This window comes from Miniopterus natalensis, chromosome 12 (assembly GCF_054644295.1).
Source record: "Miniopterus natalensis isolate mMinNat1 chromosome 12, mMinNat1.hap1, whole genome shotgun sequence".
Taxonomy (NCBI): domain Eukaryota; kingdom Metazoa; phylum Chordata; class Mammalia; order Chiroptera; family Miniopteridae; genus Miniopterus; species Miniopterus natalensis.
Window position 1 is genome coordinate 39,089,174 of NC_142092.1, and position 21,794 is coordinate 39,110,967.

At 41.3% G+C, this 21,794-nt stretch overlaps 1 protein-coding gene across 1 annotated transcript in view; it reads left to right on the plus strand.

Annotated features, from left to right (window-relative positions):
• Positions 1-21,794, plus strand: part of PCSK5 (proprotein convertase subtilisin/kexin type 5) — a 381,372-nt gene that overhangs the window by 311,482 nt on the left and 48,096 nt on the right. The window contains exons 23-24 of the mRNA XM_087822706.1: positions 1,344-1,550; positions 3,113-3,181. Coding sequence (XP_087678832.1) covers positions 1,344-1,550; positions 3,113-3,181 — 276 coding nt within the window. The remainder of the gene's footprint in view (positions 1-1,343; positions 1,551-3,112; positions 3,182-21,794) is intronic.

Sequence of the window (21,794 nt, forward strand, 5' to 3'; positions counted from 1 at the left end):
CTGAAAATAGGATCTTTTTTGAATGAGTCATGCAAATGAGGTCTGCTAGGCTTTCATAATGTGCCCGAGAAGAACATAACTTGGAAGGTTAACCCTGTGTGGTCTGAGCTTCAGCTTCCACCATATCAGGGTTTTGTGCTCCACAACACTGGCCTATAGCTGCCAAATCACCGTCCCAAACACTCTCCTTTCAGATGGGGAGACAGCAGACACGTTTCCACCACCTCTACAGAAGCCCTGTTTATTTCCTTTGTTCCAACAGAAACCAACAGGCTTCTGGCACAAAATCACCACCAGAACACAGGTGGCTTCAGAGCCCATAATCCAAGAGTGTGTTTTTTAAATTGTCTTTGAACTAGAGTTTTAATTCAACAAGAAACATTAGGTTAGACCATTTGAGAGTGCCGAGTTTATGGGTAAAAAATAGTTGAATGTTGGCGTTTCATGTGGTTCAATCTAACATTATACTGACTTTCAGTTTCCATACTTGTAACACGGGGTCTGTGCTATCTTTATCCACAAATTCGGCAGCCTTGCATTCTGAAGGTCAGTGGTTCTGGATCTTCATGTGGTAGATCATGTGATGAGTGAACAGTAGACCCCCGTTATTTTGGGGAGCACAGATCAGCTGTCCTTCAGAAGCCAAAGCATATGGGAGATCTGATTCAGAGAAGATGGATACCCCAAACACTCAGCACAGGAGGTTGGGGTAGGAAAGCTCTAGGTGCATCTATATTAATCTTGCTTGTTAAATATATGCTTTAACAGATTATAATTCTTTTTATTCATTACGATTGTTCGTAACTAATTAGAATCTTCCATTTCATCCAGTAGTAAATTCCCCTAGTCCCATGCTGGGGGTACAGCTGATTCTTTCCTGGTAGAGTTCAGTCTTGACAGAGCTCAGGAACTTTCAGGAATGCACTTGACGGCGTCAAAGGTGTGCTTGGTCTAGTGCTTCAGTGGCTGCCACTGTAGGAACTGGCAGCTATGCAAAAATTCAGCTAACACAAGCTTGTGATTTTGATAACAGAGTTCAAAATCATTCTAAAAGACAGCACTGTCATAAAAACATGTCCGTCAGTAAGCAGTGTTAATTCTCATGGGACCTCTAGCCCCTACGTTTTTCAGCTTCCAGATGCTGAAAGGAGCCGAAGGAAGAGTTTTCAACCGCAAGTATACAGATACTGCACTTTTCATTAAATCCATTCTTATACTTCTGGCCCCCTAGGAGCCAAAGCACTTGATCATATATTTTTTTTTAATAAAATGCCTTGGTTATATTCACTTTATGGATAACTGTGTACACTTTCCCTCTTTTGGTTGTCTCTCTATCTGTTCAGATAAGCACGGCCGGGCGCGCTTCCTGCACCAGGGGGAGTGCCGGGAGAGCTGCCCGGGGGGGCACTACCCTGCTGCGGGGCACGCCTGCCTGCCCTGCCCAGACAACTGCGAGCTGTGCCATAGTGCGAACATCTGCGCGCGCTGCGTGGCCGGCTACTTCGCAGTGCCCACCAACTACACCTGCCAGAAGCTTGAGTGTGGACCAGGTGAGGCTGCCCGGGGGCCACTGCCCCGCACCAGGCGGTGGCAGGAGGGGCTGTACCCATACATGTCCCACACTCTTGAATTGTCTTCCTGGTTTACTGTCCATGCCTGGGATGACTTTGCATGACTACATCGAGTGGGGACAGTGACAGCGGCCCTTCTCTCTTCCCCTACACACCGCTTCTCTGGGTTTCCCCGGGTGTAATCCAAGGACATAACAAGTGCAGTTAATCACATAGAAAGTGGTCTTGAGTGGAGGGTTCATGGGCAGGGTGTAATAGAGAGAGAATCAGATGAGAACCTGGAAGTCGTGGCCAACAATTTTCTCCTTCCCAATTACTAGTTATGAGACTCTGGGCAAAATTAGTCTGATTTCCCTATGCCTCGCTTGGTTTCTTCATTTGTGAAAGGGAGAGCACAGCACCAAGATGGTTGCTGTGAGAAACCAGAGAGAGTCGGCCTACCTGGAACTACCTGAAAATATTAAAATGTTCTGTGAATGGTATGTTGTTGGTTTTTGTTTTTTTAAAATATATATATATTGATTTCAGAGAGAGAGGAAGGGGGAGAGAGAGATAGAAACATCAATGATGAGAGTCCTTGATCAGCTGCCTCCTCCACGCCCCCTGCTGGGGATCGAGCTGGAAACACCGGCATGTGCCCTGACTGGGAATCGAACCTCAGTCTCCTGGATCTTAGGTCGATGCTCAATCTCTGAGCCACACCAGCCGGGCTGCGAATCATATGCTATAGTCATTGCCCAATTCCTCATCTTACATAGGAAGAGGGAGGTTTTTTTAAAAACAGCACTTATTATTATTGTTCTCTTCTGTGTAAGAATACTGCAAACTTTCTCTGCTCTGTGTAAGAATTAAGCCTATCTGGTGCTGAAGAGAGCTCCAAGATATTTCTAGAGTAATTAAAACACATTCCTTTTTCTCTTAACGTTTACTAATGTAGTATAGGACTTAAAAATTTTTTTAATTGTTTAGAACAGATAAAAAGAGACAGAGCCTTGCCCAACTGGGTGGCTCAGTAGGTTGGAGTGACATCCCGGTCACCAAAAGGCTGTGGGTCCAGTTCCCGGTTAGGGCACATACCTAGGCTGCAGGTTCAGTCCCGGTCAGGGGGTGTATGGGAGGGAACCGATTGATATTTTTCTCTCACATCAATGTTTTTCTCTCTCTCTTTCTTAGCTCTCTCTAGAAATCAATAAAAGCATATCCTTTTACTAAAAAGAGAGAGCCTGTTTATTTATATACCCAATTCCATATACCCAGAAGTTATTTCTTTAATAAATATATCTACCAGCTTAACTTCAATATAAATTGCATGGCATATAGTCCCACATCGTTCTATTTGTACCCAATCAAGGTGATCTAATTGATTAAATTAATGAAGGAGATTTAAACGTGGGTGACACATAGATACTTAAGGATGGTTTTGGGTTTCACAATTGCTCTATTCCTTGCTTGAAAGTAAGCTACACACCAACACATTTTCATAGCAACTGATGTGTCCCCACACAGGGAAACGAATTGTTTTCCCTCTTCTCACTGTATAGGTGAAGTCCAAGACCCCGACTATGAAGAGTGCGTGCCTTGTGAAGAAGGATGTTCGAGATGCAGTGTGGGTATGTCATCTTCCTTTGTTGGTTAAGGAGTTGAAATAGTTGTGTCCCTTCCACACACCCTGTCATTCCTTCAGCAGAGACTCTTGCTATTGTCATCATCAGTGTCACCATCAATATCCATTAAGTGGGCTCACTCCCATGCGAACAGGGTGGCAGTGACAGACACTGCCTTTGGTGGCAATGGTTAGGTCACTTGTCTTCATGAAACTCAAGTTTAGAAAAAGACAGGCATCTTTTCCTCCGGTTGTTAGCTAATTGGCTGGTTAGCTGTTGGCTAGTTGGGGGATACCTACACCAACCATGTTTCTAGGTTCCTGGGACCCAGCCTCTCCCTACTTTCTCAAGATCACAAATTTGAAAATGAACAATGATGGGAGAGAAATAAAATCAAGCAGAGTAATATGCCTAATCACTCACTTGGTATGTGAAACACAGAAGTCTACTGGGAGCTTGAAGGTTTTCCTTTGCAAAAATGACTTCAAGGCTAAGACAATCCTTTGAGAAAAAGCAATGTGGTGCAGTGAGTTGAAATCCCCATCATACAATTAAAAGCACTTGTCAGTCTTCCACATAATTTTCTAATTCACACCACTGGCTCCTCTCTTCTCCCCGTGCACGCCTGGTTCTCCTGTGGAGAGGGAGGAAGGAACAGTCTGTACCACAGAGCACCACTGGATTGGATGCAAAATGAAAAATAGGGAGGTCGCCAAATTCCAGGAACGTATCTTGATGTAAATTTAGGCAAAATATTGAAATTAACTAGCACTTGGGTCTATGGATCTTTGAAAGAAAACCTAACCAAAATTAAAGATTGATGGAGTAATTTCTCTTCATGGAGTTTCCATGAAGCCCTGTGATTGGTTAGCCCCTGCTTCTAAAACATTAATGTGCACACAGATACCATGGGTTGTTAAAATGCAAATTCTGGTTCACAGGTCTAGGTAGGGGCTGAGAATTTGTGTTTCTAATAAGCTGCCCAGTGAAGCCAATGCTTCATGAAGCACTTGTAAGATTGCAAGGGGTCAGACCGTGCCAGGATTAAGTAGGCTTTTTATTGACTTTCTCTAACAGGTCTCCTTAATTCTTGAATATTACGCATGAATTATAATTTACCTGATGGCTCTCATCAATTCTCTCTGCCTTAAATGGAAGTGATGTATTTTCTATAATATCTATAACTACAAAATAGAGGTTTTAGGAACTTGAATACCATTCTCCCATTGTCTCCCACTATGAAATGGGGCATATATTACTGAAAAATCAAATATAATAATGGAGTTGCCCTGAAGAAGGGGGTAACATTTAGAGTCAGAGAGTTAAGGGCAAAATGCTAATTTTCTGGGAATTAAAATTAGACCTAAACATGAATAATAAAAGCACTAAAATTTAAAAGATAAGCAAATTCTATTGTCTCTTGTGAAGTGATAAGAGGTCATCGTTTTGCAGGGAGCAAGGATAAATGTTGTGGCTATACTAATTTCCCCTTTTGCCCACTTCAGGCCATACCCACCCATTAGGTTTCACATCCAAGCTCATTTTTGTGGTCTCTTTTTACACCTTTTCTATTGTGTGTTGTGTTTTTGCTAGCATCTTTGAACATCGTGGAGGTGTTTGTGTGCATGTATGTGCATGTGTGCATGCACATGCACTGACACACTGCATGTGTGCCTGTCACATTTCAAACCTGTGATTTTTGTGATTTTGGCTCCAAGATTTAAAGGGATGTATGAATGTGTGTGGACCCATTCAGGATCAGTGAGGATCTTGGCATGGAGGTGGGAGCAGTGACAACCATGATCACTGGGGATCCGCATTGAGCCCACCCTTCCCTTAGCTGACCAGGCTAAAAATGGGACCGAAGTATAGCTACTGGAAAATGAATTTCATAACACACCAGCCACCTGAGGACTCAGAATCAAAAATAATCAACTTGCAAAAATTAGAAAGTTTGGCTGACTTCACAAAGTGCTTTCAAAATATTTAGTTCATTCATTCCTTTATGAAATTTTAATTGTGTACTACGTGCCTGCACTGGGGATTCCAAGTCAACACGGCTGTGATCCTGCTGTAAGGCCCTCTCTGGCTGTCACAGTGACACATCTGGAGCCAGATCCTTTGCAAGGCAACCTGCCAGACTAGAAGGGGTACGAAACGCAGTGGGATTAGAGGAGAGGTGACCAGAACACGTTCAATGCTGCTAATTTCTCACTTTAAATTCTAAAACTTCTCTTACTTTATAATGCACATATTGGACCTTGTGAATTTTTGGATTGCCTTGGCAGAACTCAATCATCACCTTATTTCTGAAGCCTTTGCTGATATCTCCAGTAGAATGAATTCTCTTTTCTTGTTTTGCCTTGTGTGTAGGCCAATAATGATACTTTTTACAGTAACATTTGGTATGTACACATTTTTTTGCCTAGACATTAAGCTACTTGAAGACAAGCTCTGTGACTTATACACTTTGTTCCCACAAAAATTAGCAACATGCCTATTATATAATAAATGTATAAATGTTTACTGAGTTGAATTTGAGAGTTGCCCAAATGCAAAGCCGAGATGCATAGCTTAGGATACACAAGGGTTTAGATATGATGTTTTCTCTAATCAAATGTATTTATGGACCTTTATCAGGCTGAAAACAAACAAATAGCATTTTGTATAACACCATTTTGTCCCAAGACGATTTGATGCCAAAATCTTTGTCTTTCTAATCAGTACCTGAATGGAAGTTTTAACTAAGGTAAACTTAAGTTTCTAAAATATGTTTGTTAATTAATTGAGAGGATAAGTAAATGGAATCATTTTTACTTAATGTTTTAAGGCATCTTTTTTGGTTTTAATTTAGGGAATGTAGTAATAAGTATGACACTTGACTATAACCTGAGACTTGGGGCCCACACCTATATGACCAATGACTCAATGAAAATTTAATCAAATTATATAATCTCTCTTTACTTTATTATCTTGTCGATAAAATAGAAGTTAATGTGCCCTTATCTTGGCTCAGAAGCAGGTAATGAAAATCCATTAACATTAGTCTTGGGGAAAAATATACACAAATTTTGAAATTTTAAGTACATTAATTACAAAAAAAGGAAAAGGCCATAAAATTAAGTGCTAAAAAATTGGACAAAGATTTGTACCAACAGAATTTAGAAAGGAAGGAACCCCTGGGCACTAAAGTGGTCAAGGAAGGCATCCAGAAGATAGGCCTTGAGATAAGCCTTGGATTATGTGGCATTTAGATAGATAGGAGGACAGGGCTGCACTGTGGAGGGGGTTTGACCTGAACAATAGCAGGAAAAAGGTTTAGAGGAAAGAATTTCTGTGATGGCTTTTAGGACACCACATGTACCAGTTTTGCAGAAGGAAAAGGTAAATATAGAGAAAAGGTAAAGAGAAGTTTGGAGAAGTAGTTGAAAAGCATATCTTGGATTCTGAACTAATGAGTTTACAAGTATTCTGTGGCTAAAAGGGAATAAATGAAGGTTCTTTTAAAAAGAGAGAGTGTTTGAAAGAGGTGTTTTAATTATATTAATTTGGTAACTATGTTAAGTGTGTTCAGGACCATTGAAAGAAGAAAGGCTATAGGCAGAGAAACCAGCTAGAAGACAATTTCAAAAATCCAGGTATGAAGTAACAGGAGCTTGATCAAAGGTAAGTGCAGCCAGGAAATCAAGAAAGAAATAGGTTTTTAAAATCATGTGAAACAAATGGCCCTTAAGCATATGAAAAGATGCTTAACTTTGTTCATTATATGGGAAACGAAATTAAAATTACTGTGACTCACCTATCAGACTGGCAAAAATTCAAAAACCTACAACACATCATACAGGCAAGGCTGTAGGAAAACACTCTTATTTATTACTGGTGGCAAGACAAAATGGTACAACCACTGTTGAAGAAAATTTGGCCATAGAAAACAGTTACATATGCATTTACCCTTTGACCGCATGACATCTCTTCTAGGAATTTACCCTGAGGATACACATCCTGCAATTCAGAGCAGCATATTCACCAGGTTATTCATGGTGGCATTATTTGTGGTAGTAAACTATTGGGAATAACCTAAATGCCCATTATGGAAAACTAGTTGAATCAACTAAGGCACACATACACAATGGGGTACTATGAGGCCATAAAAAGAGCAAAGAAGATCTATATGAACTGATAGTGATTTCATGATATATTGTTAAGTAGAAGACAAGGTGCAAATATCTTTTTGGTCTGAAGAGATAGTGAAATAAAATATAGTTGTGTATATTTTTTACTTAGTTTTTAATAAGAAATACAAAAAAGGTAAATCACAAACCAATAGAAGTGATTACCTACAGAGGAAGGGGTAAAGGGAGTGGGAGTGAGGCTTCTCTAGAAATACCTTTTTACATATTTTGACTTAAACTATGTAAGTGGTTTAGATAATCATAAAAAATAACATAGTACTTAATGTACATGGGCTCCCATTCGCCAATTTAGACAGTATGGGCATCGAAATATTGATGAAAAAGAATTACAATTCATTTAAAACAGAATTTATGTGTCAATGATATATAAAGAAGAGAGAAAAGAAGAGAAAGGAGAAATAGACTAGAGGGGAGAACTCTTCTTTACAGAAAAAAATTCAGCTGGTACATATGCATGGGAAGAATTAGAAAATCATCATTTTATATCCCCTAGTATATAGACTTAAGGGAGACTCATCAGTGGATGCTAAAATCATTAAGTGGAAAATTGTTTGGGAACAAAATAATCATACACTCAAAGTACCTCCATAAGTGATAGTTAATTACATTAGTTAATTATATTAATGGAGAGATTTGCTGGTTACCAAGTTAACCATTACTATCATTAGTTCCATACAACCTGATAGCATGTATTTCCTGATGTAATAAATTAACAAGTACACAGTATCACCTAATATCCTTGACAGAAGTGTCTAGGATTCTCAATTGGAGGTGGGGATGACCCCAGGGGGCATTATTCAATGTTTTGAAACATTTTTATAATCAAGACTGTGAGGTTGGTACTTGTATGTAGTGGGTAGGGGTCAAGGATGCTTCTAAACATTCTATAATTCTATTAAGGAGTGAGGCCTTGTTCACAGAAGAAAAAATATTGAGACATCTGAGACATAAAATTTATGTTTTACATTTCCAATGGGGCAGACACACAGGGTTTTTCAAACCATATATAGTCACAGATCACTATTTCACTTTACCCAGATCTCCCATTGGACCTTTCCCACAAAGTTTTAGGGGAACAAAAGCAGTGTCAAACAGCTTGGGTGCCTTCCAAACCAAAGGCATTACAGAATAAAATTTATACCAGGCTGGTGTCTCCTTTAAATTGGAAAGAAGTTGCTGATTGTAAAAGTCAAACTCAACATTTATAAAGAACCTTCTTCCTAGTGACCTGGTGCATCATTCACAGTTACACCAACCTTAGTGCACGACCCAGGTAGTTAGCTACCATCATCTCCAAGGAAAGCTGGGGAAGGACAGTTCAGGACGCTAAACAAAAGCCAGCTTCAGAGGAAGAATTAGAACCTAAACACACTGTCACCAGTTTGCTGAAGAAAAGAGAAACAAGCAAGCTATCTTTAAAAAACTTAAAATGATTGTTTTTATTTACATTCATTAGGGCCTCTCTCTGCCCTCATTTTCTAAACGATCCCTCATTTCAAAGATGGGGGTTTAGAAGAAATAAAAAAGAGAGAGAGAGAACCCCACACTCAAAGAATGTGCAGAAGTTCTGCAGTTTCATGGCCCCTTATCCTGATTTTCTTCATTAATTTATTTAGCAAATATTTATTGCATGCTTTTGTGCTTTCTGCTTTCCTACCATTTGTGCAGTTTACTCCACAAATAATAGGGCTGTGTAACCTAATATTTACCACGCATCATCATTCACCAGGCACTCTGCTCCACACTTGAGGTAGATGATGTATTTTCACAGCGACAATCCAGCAATTTTTACAGATGGAGAAACTGAGGATTAGAGAGGCTTGAAATTTAACCAATTTAATGCATGGGGAAGTGACAGAGTTGTTAAACGGTCAGTCTCAAAGTCTGCATAACTTTGTTTACTCTTTTCCCTGGGGAAGTAGTTGGCTTAGAAGCTCTTTGTCAGAAGTATGCACTATGTATGGTGGGCAGGGTTTGATAACAAACAACCCCAAATCCTCAAAGACTTAACACAACAAAGGTTTATTTCTCATTCATGCTGCATCTCAGTCTCGGGTCAGCTGAGAACTCTGCTCTGCATGGTCCTCAGCCCAGGGCCCAGGTTCACGGAGCAGCCATTACCTTGTGTGGCAGAAGGAAAGTACACTTGCTCTTAAGGGTTTCCCCAGAATGTGACACTTGGAACTCCTGCTCACATATTTTTGGCCAAAGCAAGTCCCATGATCATGCCCAAGGCCACCGAATGGGGAGGTGCAATCTTGCCATGTGCCTGTAAAAGAGAAACTAATATTGTGAACACCCTAATGACATTCTCACCATGGTAATGACTGGGACTGCTACCGGTGTATTCCAAGGCCTCGAGTCATATGTTTGTACATGAAATAGTCCCAAACATGTGCCCACTCTGTTTCACTGATTTCTCTCTTCTGCCTCTTCGATCTTGCCTGTTATCATACCATGGCAGTGTCTGACTTTCTCCTTCTTTTGAAGGAAGTTGCTTCTAAAAAAAACCAAAAAACTGATGGAGTTTCCCAAAGTATTCTGCTGTCTCACTTCCCTGATCCCTTGACAACTAAAGAGTCACAAAGATGACCAACGATAAATGGCAGGTAGTCAATAGGTGAATTGTCAGCTGAAAAGACCCTGGCCTTTCTTTACCCCACTCTTTCAAACCCCTATTGTGAGAATAACAATATTCTGGTACTCTTGCCTTTATCTGCTGCCCAAGAAAAGTGCCCATATGAGCCAAGTTTGGGGAATTTGGACAACTTTCTCTAATTTTTTAAATTTGGTTCAAGAAACATATCCTGAGCATCTACATCAGGCTAAGTAAGCATGGGGATATAAAGGAAAATAAAGCACATCTTCTGCTTTCAAAGGGCTCACATGTAAATGGGAAAGGCCAGTGAGTCTCAGCCGTAGGTTCATGTCAGAATCATGTAAAATGCAGTCCTGCAACCCACTCCCAAAGTTTCTGATTTAGTTGGCCTGGGGCGAGGCTCAGATATCTGTTTTTTAAAGACTGCCAACTGATTGTAGTGTGTAGTCATAGTTAATTAAGGTGGGTGTATAAGTCACTGATTAAGAGGTATATCAAACTGATCATATCAGTATCACATTTAAAACTCTTTGTTGAGGATGGAAGCAGGGGCAGATGCATCTGTTCCAATAATTACAACTTACAGCCCACTCTGCTCTCGGTGCTCAGCTATGATTTCTAACTATCATACAACCTTCTCTGTTCAGAATGCTTACCCCCACTTTATAGATGAAAAAAACAAGGCCCAGAGAGCTTATGTAATTTTCTCGAAGTCACGTAGCTAACCAGTTTTAGAGCCAAATCCAAACTTAGAACTGTCTGGCTCCAAACCCACGGAACATCCAAATATTTACTCTTTTTCCAGAGTAGACTGCACTCAGACATCATTTTCGCGAAAAGGTCAATCTGCCATATTTGTTTCATTCTTGGTTATACTCGAATGCTCCTTAGTTATGTCTCCTGAAGTTCCCCTTTGCTCCTCCTGCATTCCAGTTCCCACTCCCACAGCTATGGGGAGAAGGAAATAGCGGCGAGGTATCCTAAGTTCAATTCTAGAGCAATTAGCTCATCGACTTGGCTCTTGGTGGTATTACACCATTTTCCCCCGGAGCCGGGTACAATCAAAGTTCCTCCTACTTGTTGCGTAACTGACCTGGAGGCCGAGCTGCGAGCCAAGGCTGTCTGGATCACGTACGCTCGCAGAAAGGGGACTGGGCCAACTGCTCCCCAAACAGGCCCAGTTCAACAAACGCGCACAGCACGCAGGGTGGAGGGGCTCAGAGGACCGGCTCCATCCCTGAAAGCAGTGTGGCGTCTGCAACAGTAAACCCCCAGAGTCTGGGGGCGAGGGGCCATGGGCTGGTGGGATGGATTTCACCTCTACAGAACTATCTAGAAAACGATTCTTTTGCATGTTTAGGAATAACAAGCTGGAAAAGTGTTGCCAAGTTACTTACTGTTAGTGAAATATGTTTGATTTTTCTGAAAACCCTCAGCAACTAAGACCTCAGCTGATGTCTGTCCATCAGGTTTAAAACAAAAATAAAAGTGAGACCAGCAGTAGGGACTAGAACTATGGATGCTTAAATCTTACTTGATTTTGTGGCATTATGAAAAACAGAGTGTGAAATCTTAGTGTCTATCTCCATCCCTCCCCTACCACAGTGGAAATCTTTGGGCAAGTCCCATACACTTTTCCTTTCTTAATTCCATCCTGTTTTATGAAGGAAAATATCCGTGAGTTGCCTTCCTTTTACCTCTTAATATGGCCCTAGAGATTATAATGAAAACTAAAAAGATGATCATATCTTGGGCTCTCTATGAGAGAAAAACCAAGAAGCCCTATTATTAATATCAAAATAAAATGTAATTTCCCTTTCTCCATTTCTATCCTTTTTCTTTTCTATCATATCTTCCATCATCAAAAGTCCTGGTGGTATATCTGAGGTCACGTCTAACTTGTGTGCCTTGGTGTCATGAACACTTAGCATGGTGCCTGTCATCAGGGAGGCACTTGGTAAATATCTGTGGGTTTTGTACCTATTTAGCTGTCCCCGTCTCACCTCCAACACTCCATCTCCCTGTGCCACTGCTGCACAGCCATTTCACAGTCCTTTACCAGATGGCAGGAAGAGGTTCCAGCTTCACTGGTTGAGGAGAAAAAAAATGATTTAAGTCACAGAGCAGACACCAGAATAGAGAGAAGCTGAGTGTGGGTGAGGCGGGAGCGTCTGCATGTTGATACCCAGCTGTTCAACAGGCAAGTGTCCAACTAAGAGAAGAGCCAACAGTGAGTGTCAGTAAATTGCCTCTGCACCTCTACCGCCTAAAATTCCAGCCTTCAAAAAGTCAACAGGAGGGCAATTTGGTAGGAGTCCAGACTCATCCTTTCCATGAAGTCTCCCTGCAGCTCCCACCAGAGAAACCTTGGCTGCAACCCCACCAACAGCTTTCAGTTCAGCTTCCAGCCCAGGGCAGGAGAAGTAGAATGGGGACCGCACAGCAAGCTGTAGAAAGCAGTGGGCTCAGGGACAGGGTCTGGGGCATGGCCATGCATCATTTACCACCCCTTGATCAAGTACCCAAAGTTGAAGCACTGAAAGGCTAGGCATATCCATGCTGATATCTCCAAACATTAGTCATGTTCTCACTGGTGATATTACTGGTCAACCAAACCTTTGTCCCTCCCAGCTGTGCCTATGTCCATCTATAGCAGCCAACTTTTTTTTTTCGCAAATCTTTTCCATAAAGACAGTGTATTCTGACTACCTATAAATTACCCACCACTAGGTGAGACAACTGATTGTTTTATATGAACCAGGCAGGCAGACTAGGGATATCTACCTCTCAACCCCTTGTTCCATGGCCACTAAGGACTGGGAGAAGAGACCACTGGGAGAAATGCACTTCTACCAGAGCAGTCCTATTCAATCAGATCACCAGGACAAGAGAAAATCCAAGGACAAATGGGCCATTACTTCCAGAGGGGTAACATGTATAATCTGGAGATGCAAAGGGTAAGATATTAGAGTATAAAAGTTTCTCAATCTCTTCTACCTCTAACTTGGACCAGAAGGAGCTGCCAGCTTGATTTACCATCATGATGGAACTTTATGCCCTAAAATAATTGCTAGAGGCCTGGATGTTCCACTAGAAAAAATAAATCAACCTGAAAATGCAGTCTCTATATTACTAGGTCCCCAACATTTCAGTGATAACATTGAGCCTTTGGGTGAGGTCTAGAGGTGAGTTGTGAAAGAGAAAGTAAGTTGTATGGAAGGGGTGCTTATTGGAAAGCCCAATACAATTGTGCTGACTGCCCAACCCAATTGTAAAATTTCAAATTTACTATGTTTAGCAGAAATGCAGCCTGTACATTTGAAATATTATTCAAATGACCTGATTTCAACTTAGAAATCTTCTTTGAATTGAAACAAGTGAATTAGGGAAGCCTCTTGCTTTTAGCACTGAAGGGTCTGTGGGAGGTGAGTCAAGAACCATTTATAGTAGTGATAAAATACTATATTTAAGGCTGTAAAAATTTGGCATACAAGGTCTCAGTTCAGAAGTAAATTCACTTTATGTGCTCGGCAAAGGAGCAACTGAGAAGTTTTACAAATGGGAAGTTTGACCTACTGAGATTTCAAACATAAAACCTGTCAATTATTCCTTGGGACTAGGTTTCATAATTACACGCTTGAATATTAAAATGCAAATCAGAACCATGAAGTCCGTAACAGCTTAACTTTGCCATGACTGATGACAGTTACCCAAAGCCATTGTCCAACTGTCACATTTTGTGCCCAAATGTGCTTTAATGGGATGGGCCACTTGGGAACTTAGCAAGGAACTGGGGCAAAGCATCAGAACTGGAACCCTGTCCAATGAACAAACACCTCGTCCGATGGGGCATTGTGCTTTTGCTCTGCCAACAAGCCAGGGGTTCCTTACTTGAGAATTCTGGCTCAAGCTAGAACAAGCAGATAATGCTTGACAACCAACAGATGTGTGAGTTAATCAAAAGAGCTTTATTCATTTTAGCCTCCATGTCTCTGACCTCATCATCTACCTCTCTCTTTTCATCCTGGGGGAGGTCCTGGTCTTCATTACTTCCAGCCCATTCTTGCCCCCAGGCCCTGCACCAACCGGGACTGCTCTTACCAAGATATTTGCCTTGCTGGCTTCTTCCTGTTGTCACATCTCAGTTTAAATGTCATCTGTTAAGGGGCTTCCCCTCAGCACCCAATCTAAAGAAACCAGTCTATCTCTTTCTCTCTCTCTCTCTCTCTCTCTCTCTCTCTCTCTCTCTATCTCTATCTCTATCTATCTCTATCTCTATCTCTATCTCTATCTCTATCTCTATCTCTATCTCTTTTTCTCTCTCTCTGTCTCCTCCCCCCACAAATTCTCCTCCCCCACATACACATATCAGTCACCGTATTTTAACTCTGGCAGATCACATACAATTATCCGATATTTTAATTTTTAAATTAACTTTTAAAACATGTTTGCTATATTTCTTCCTTCGTTGAAATATAACTTCCAGGCAGGTGAGGACTTTATTATCTGTACTGCTGTATTATCAGCACCTAGAATCCCGTCGACCACATGTAGATGCTCAATACATAATTTTTGAACAAATAAATGGGCAGATTCCCAACAGGTAAACCTGTGGTGCACCATTTCCAAGAGCCTTTGTGGGGAGTGAAAGAGCCAGACTCCAATCTCAGATCTCATTTCAGGCAACTCATGTCACTGTATCTGGACCTCACATCTTCAGCTAGAAGCAGGGGGGCTGGGTGGATCAGTGGTCTGCCCCCTATTCTGTGAAGTTCCTTCCTCCCCCACCATCCACTTCTCCGAATTTAGCCATGGCAGCTTTGCTTACATCTTTTCTATGTATTTGATTTTTCATAAATTTCCATTTGGCAAAGGATTTTACTACTAAAATAAAAATTTTAATCTTGCAGATTAAATAAACCCCTCTGCCGAAAGTAAATCCTGCCCAGCCTCTTACCAGTTATGTGATTCTGGGAAATTCATTTAACTTCTCTAAACTTTGGTAGCATCATAGATACTGGGGATAATTTCAGTACCTACCTCACAGCATCATTATGAGTATTAAATACAATAACCCACCGGTGGTTGGCTGAAGAATGGCTCCTCCAACTGTGTCCACACCCTAATCTGGAACCCATGAATGTGTTGCCTTACACGGCACAAGGGACTTTGAAGATTAAAGGTTTGAAGCTTAAGGTTAAAGATTTTAAGATGAGGATGTTATTCTAGATTATCCAGGTGGGCTGAATCTAAGCATGAGTCCTATGTAAGAGTGGAGACCCTTCCCAGCTGCAGTCAGAGATGAGAGAGAAGGAGACATCCATCATCGCTAGCTTTGAAGCGAGCTGAAGGGGCCTCCCAAGGTTAGGAGTGTGGGTGGCCTCTAGAAGCTGGACACAGCCCTCAGCCAACAGCCAGCAAGTGAATGAATCTGAGTTTTACAATTGCAAGGAACTCAATTCTGCCAACAACTGGAATGAGCAAAGAACCAGCACCTAGAGCTCCAGAAACAACTCTGATTTTAGCCCAGTGAGATCCATACAAGCTTCTGACCCAGAGAACTGTAAAATAATAAACCTGTAATGTTGTGAGCTGCTAAATTTGTGGTAATTTGTTAAGACAGCAATAGAAAACTAATACATCACTTAAAGTACATAATGAAGTGCTTGGCACACGGTAAGGACTCAAATGTTAGCATTTCTTACAAATATTAATGGCATAACTATTAATATTGCTTTATTATCTCAGATGTCACTACCTGCCTTGATGCTGGCTCTGAATTCTGAAACCCCTCTTCCTCGCTCTCCTGGAATAGCTTCCTTTCAGTTGTCTTAAAGGAACTGCTCACCAGCCTCAGGGACTGGGTGTTGTGCTGGATTCAAGTGCGAGGAAATTTCTTTTTCTTTTTTTAAATATATCTTTATTGATTTCAGAGAGAGGAAAGGAGAGGGAGAGGGATAGATAGAAACATCAATGATGAGAGAGTCATTGATCGGCTAGTCTGCATCCCAGGCATGTGCCCTGACTGGGTATCGAACCCCGATCACCTAGATCCCAGGTTGATGCTCAACCGCTGAGCCACGCGGGGCCAGGCGTGAGGAAATTTCTTGAGATGCAAAACCAGGAGTGCAAATTAACATCACTAAGGAGAGACAGATGGAATTGGATATGATATCTTGAAAAGGACACCACGTGACCTATGCAGTAGTATGGCTGGGAATGATTAACCTGAGTGTAAACAAGGGAAAATATCAGACAAATGCCAAATGAGAAACATGCTACAAAAAATGAACAGTTGCCTTTAAAAAATGTCAGTGTCACAAAAGACAAAGAAGAGCCAAGGACTTGTTCCAGGTTAGAAGAGACTAAAGAGATAAGATGACTAAATGTAATATGTGATCCTAGAATGGATTGCTATTAGACATGATCGAGTCAATTAAAAAATTGGAACATAGACAGTAAATTAGTTAAGTGTATTTATTAACATTGAACTTCCTGAAGTTGATGACTATACTGTGGCTATATAAGAGAATGTACTTATTCTTAGGAAATGTACACTGAAATAGTTAGGGATAAAGGGCACAATGTATGCATCTTACTTTCAATGGTTCAGAAAATATACACACAAAGCAAGTGAGAAAATTGTACAGCAAGCAGGGTAGAATGCTAACAGACGAATCAGAGCAAACGGTAAATGGTTTTATTCTTACAGCTTTTCTATAAGTTTGAAGTTATTTTCAAATAAAATGTTAAAAGAAAAACCACCCAAGTTTGCAATCCTGTAAAGAGAACAAAATGCCCTGGCCAGTATGGCTCAATTGGTTGGAGCATGGTCTCATACACCAAAATGTGGCGATTTGATTCCTGGTCAGGGCACATACCCAGCTTGTAAGTTTGATCCCCAGTCAGAGTGTGTAGCAGAAGCAACCAATTGATGTTTCTCTGTAACATCAATGTTCCCCTCCTCTCTCTCCCTCTCCCTCTTTCTCTTTCTCCCTTCCTCCCCCGCTTTCTCTCTTCCTTGCTCTAAGATCAATAAAAAAAATTTAAAGAGAACAAATTATTAGCACTTGGTGTCCCTTCAAGCCACATGTTGTCTTCTGATTTGCATTCCCATCTGATCCTATCTTATCATACCTGCTCATTTTTCAAACTTTTAGAATGTATAGCTTTTAAAATTAGCATAAAGACAGAAAATTCCCTCATATTTCCCTTTAGGTACATTAAATATAGCCCTGGTCAAAGAAAGTACAATTTTCAAATAATCTATTAGACAATGAGTCACTAGCATAGTGCTTAGAAATATCCATATAGTAGGGTAAATAAATATACTTCCTCAAAAAGATAGCAAAGCTTTCAGCCAAAATGTTAGATGAATGAAGTAAATAGCCCATTGTAAAAAAATAATTGCATGTGCTTACTAAGTGTAGACATAATTAACAATAATGGGTCAAAAGGAGGAATCGTGGTGGCTTGGGTAAATAACAGGTGTCTCCAAATGTTTCTAAATGCGTGCCTATTTAATTCTCACTGCAAACTAAGCCCTTTCATCTTTTATAGCATTAGTAAAGAACACTGGTGTTTGTGGTGGTGTTTTAATGGAAACCAAATCCTGTCCCCTTCTGACACACCAAAATATGTGAGTTTTGAGCCTTCTGTGGTCAAGTTTGTCAAGCATCCGTCAGTGTCAAAACTTTTAGAAAATACTGGAGATCCCTAAAATGTATTTGGGAAATTGCCTCATCTCCAAGAAGGAACATTAATGCACATAGGCCCCCATGTGTGCCTCTATCATTTGATAATGTCCTTCAAAAGTGTCCCAAGAACCAGGGATGAAAATAACAATGGTTTTCCTGCAAGACCAGTGACTTCTCTCAAAGCAAAGAAAGAAATGCTGAGCAGTCTCATCCATGTAATTTGTGGCCATTAGAAAGATTGGTAGACACACTTTCATTTAATCCCTTTGGACAACAACATAGCCCATCTGGAGCATAAAAGCTCTAACCCTAGAGAAAAGAGACAGCACAGATGAGCAGCTTCCCTGCACGCTCTCCATTCAGAAGTGCTAATAAGAAAAAATGCTGAATTACTATGATTACCCATGAGTTGAAAATAGCTCATCACCTGCCAATACGAATGAAGGCCCCTGGAGGGCTGTGAAATGGCAGGAAGAACAATGGCCTTGGGGACAGAATCTTTGTAGTGTCTGAGAGAGGAATCAGCCGACTGCAAAACAGCCAGCCTTATAAAATGAAGCTCTTATGCTAAGTGCACCCTGCAAATGAGTCCTGGGGTGTTCCCATGCCATGGGGAAGGAAAATAGAAAGCACTTTCACAGAACAATCACAAAACGTGAAATGAAGGGAAGACATAGCCAGCAATTATCCAAAAGAATCACGTTAGATAGACCGCCAATCTAAGGTATTTCATGGTAGGGCAGAGCTCTCCCCAAATTTGGCAGATAATTGTCAGCCCACTTTCTACTTTTACGTGTTATTGTGTAGACTTAATCATACTGTGAAATCCCTCTTGTTTTCAGACCTAAGTGCCACTGGAATGCTGTTAGAGCGGTCACATGAAGTTCATAAGGACGAAGAGCTTGGCTTGATAGGGGCTGGGTGTTGGGCTGTTCCATAAAATCTTTTCTCTGTCATCACAAAGCTCCCATGTTATGGCCATTGCAGGCTCTACAGCAGAGCATCCCCAGCCTTGCAAGTGCCCACAGACAAGTCTCTGTGGTGGGCAGTGGGTGGCCTGCCTCAGTGGCAGGTACTAAGCTTTTATTTTGATTATGATTTAGATAAGTCAGTGCTGCGCTCACAGTGCTGCTTCTAACATTCTTGCATCTTGTTCATAATTCCCAGTCCTCACTCAGATCAATCAATTACAGTTGGGAAATCTTGAAAAGCTGCCATGTTTGGAGAATGTACTCAGAGGGTCTCTCGCTTCTTCTTGCCCCCCATATACACGTACGCATGCTCAGCACCTGGTGATGTGTTTCTCTATACCTGAAAAAAATCCCTTCTTATTCAAAATAATACACTGAGTGTTTTTCAAAGAGCCCACAGTGACAAGAGTTGCTGCAACATTTCCTGGTGATCACCTGCATGCATTTGTGTAGTTATAGTCACAGTTTAAAATGTATTTCCTGAGTACTTAGTATGTACTCCATTCTGTGGGAGAAATACTCTAAGGCCTAATTTTGACCTTCAAAATCTTGAAGCACCAGGCAATTGGTCAGTAAATCTGGACTTAGTTCTCAAGCTACCACTAATTAGCTTTTAGCTTTTGGTCAAGTTCTGAAACACCTAGGTCTGAGTTTCATTATCTGTAAAAATTGGGGCAGGAATGGAAATTGGACAAGAACAAGGGTCCTAAATTCAAATACCTACAGGTGCCTGGCAAGTACCATGGTGGGGTGGGCCAGCTGGGGACTCAGGCCCACAGGCGTATCCCCATCTAAGGGAGTCATTTGCTATGCAGCCCCTGGCAACTGCTGCAGGCAGAACTTGAGGTAATCCAGACTTCCATGGGAAATATTTTGATTTCAATAAATATGGTACCCTTCGACACTGTGCTGACCAACAAAACATTTCTACAGAGATTCCAATTTAGCAGCTTCTGTGCTACAGGCACCCCAAGGTCCTCTGTCCCTATTTTGTGCCACCCTCAGAGCCATCCAACAATTGGCACGTGAACCAAGCATTCAGAAGAGTGTATGGACCCTGGGAAACGTGATCATCAAATCCCTCAGGTCATCAAATGACTACAAATTGTGCTTATCTCGGATCACTGTTTCAGCAGATGCAAGTGTGAGCTGTAATGAAAACTGAGATGGGATCGCTGACTTTGGAGAAGGAAGGGAAGCTTAGAAAGAACATTAAAGGAAACAAAATTCCATTTTTAATTGTACACCCACTTCCGGCTGACAGTGCACAGAAGGAAGAGAAAGTGGAAGGGCTTCAGTATAATCTACCACACAGCTCTGGAGCCTTAGCTGTAAGAAATAGAAGCACAGGCATACGAGAAAGGGGCAATCACAACGTACCTAGTAGTCCACAGAAGCCATCAAACGGCACAGATGAGAAAATGTGTAGTAATGAAGAAGGCACTCATGCAGCAAAACTCTCAGATCAAGGGAAACATTTCTGAAGAAAACTATTTCCAAAATCTGTGAAGTTCTTAAAAGGTAGAGTAACAGACAAAGGCTCCAAACCTAGGGGGAAAGATAGATTCTCTGGCTGGCGCCTCCTGATTAATGAGTAGAAAGTGATCCAGTTACTATAGTGACTTGAAGATACACAAAAGAAAACATCACTTCTTTAAAATATTCCTGATGATGAACAGGCAGAGCCTTTCAAAATATCTTTTTAAAAATGTAAGAGGCTCTTTTTTCTTTTAAGAGCATATCACACAGGATGGCTCTTAGAACTTTTTTCCCCCCAGATAAAAGGAATTGGTTACACAAGCCCTAGTTTATTTACACAAACCAGCAATTTGGGAAAAAAAGTAATAGCCAGAAAACATGTCTGCTGGAGAATAAATTTTGTTTTCCAGCAGTTTGTTTCTATTTAGGCAGCAAGGGAGATAAACGTATATTGTCTTAGTATTCCTTTTTCCTAACATTATATTTAGTTGGAGAGTTTCCTTAGATGCTGAGACTGAAACGCACCTAACAAGATTCAGGAAATGAGGGGTTTTGCTTTCTGTAACTTCCTCTTGTTGCCTGAATGGGGAGGTAAGAAAACTAAATTATTTCGGTGAGACTGCACTCGCAGCCCCTTCGCCTTCCCCAGCTGGGCTCCTGCAGCCCCAGACTCTTATTTCACTACCCAAAGCATTGCTCTCTTTTGCTCCAGGCAGTTCAACTTCGGCAGTCTCCTGGATTGAATGGAGATTCCAAGCAAGGTCTTGAAATGAACACGGCAATGATAAAATATCCCGGGGACCCCTTACAGAGGGGGCAGAGGACTCTAAATTGAATGATTTGGTTAAAGGGTTGGTTTAAGACCCAACTGAAGAGTCGCCAGGCCTGTGTCCTGAACAGACGTTCCTTAGCTGACAAGGTGATATAGGATTTTGCTAACTGGTACAGGGGTCAAGGGTCTTGAATAGCATAGTAAGGCTGCATAATATGGTCTTTTTGAGTGGTGTATGAATATTTTTAAGCAAGGATATGTAATCTTAAATAGAGGCTGGGTGGAGAAGATAAAGAAAGCACCTAGAATTCATAGGAACCAGAAGTTTCCAAATCTGCATTTGTTCTGTTGGACAAGTGATTAAGGTTCCTTGGGGCTCAGTTTACTCATCCATAAAATGAGGAGGTTGGGCTACCTTCAATGCAGCAAACATATCAATTTCCTCCATGCTGTCATCTCCCACTTGTGTCCCCAACAACCCCTACCCCTGAGTTACATTGCTCCAAATACAACACCACTCAGCTGCTCAAAATTCTAAGTCCTTTATTTTTTCCTCTCTCTGGGCTTTGCTAGAAGTACCTCTCTCCACAGTTTAGAACCAAGGGAGCATTAAAATTGGGGAAGGTGTGTGGGTCATACAAAAAAGCTCACAGTGCCCTAGCAAGTTTTGCTCAGTGGTTAGAGTCTCGGCCCACGGACTGAAAGGTTCTGGGTTCGATTCTAGCCAAAGGCATGTACCTTGGCTGCAGGCTCCAGTTGGGGTGCATGCGGGAAGCAACCAATCGATGTGTCTCACATCAATGTTTCTCTCTCTCCCTTCCACTCTCTCTGAAAAGCAATGGAAAAAATGTCCTCCAGGGAGGATTTAAAAAAAAAAAAAGAAAAAAGCTCAAAGTATCGACTTGGTT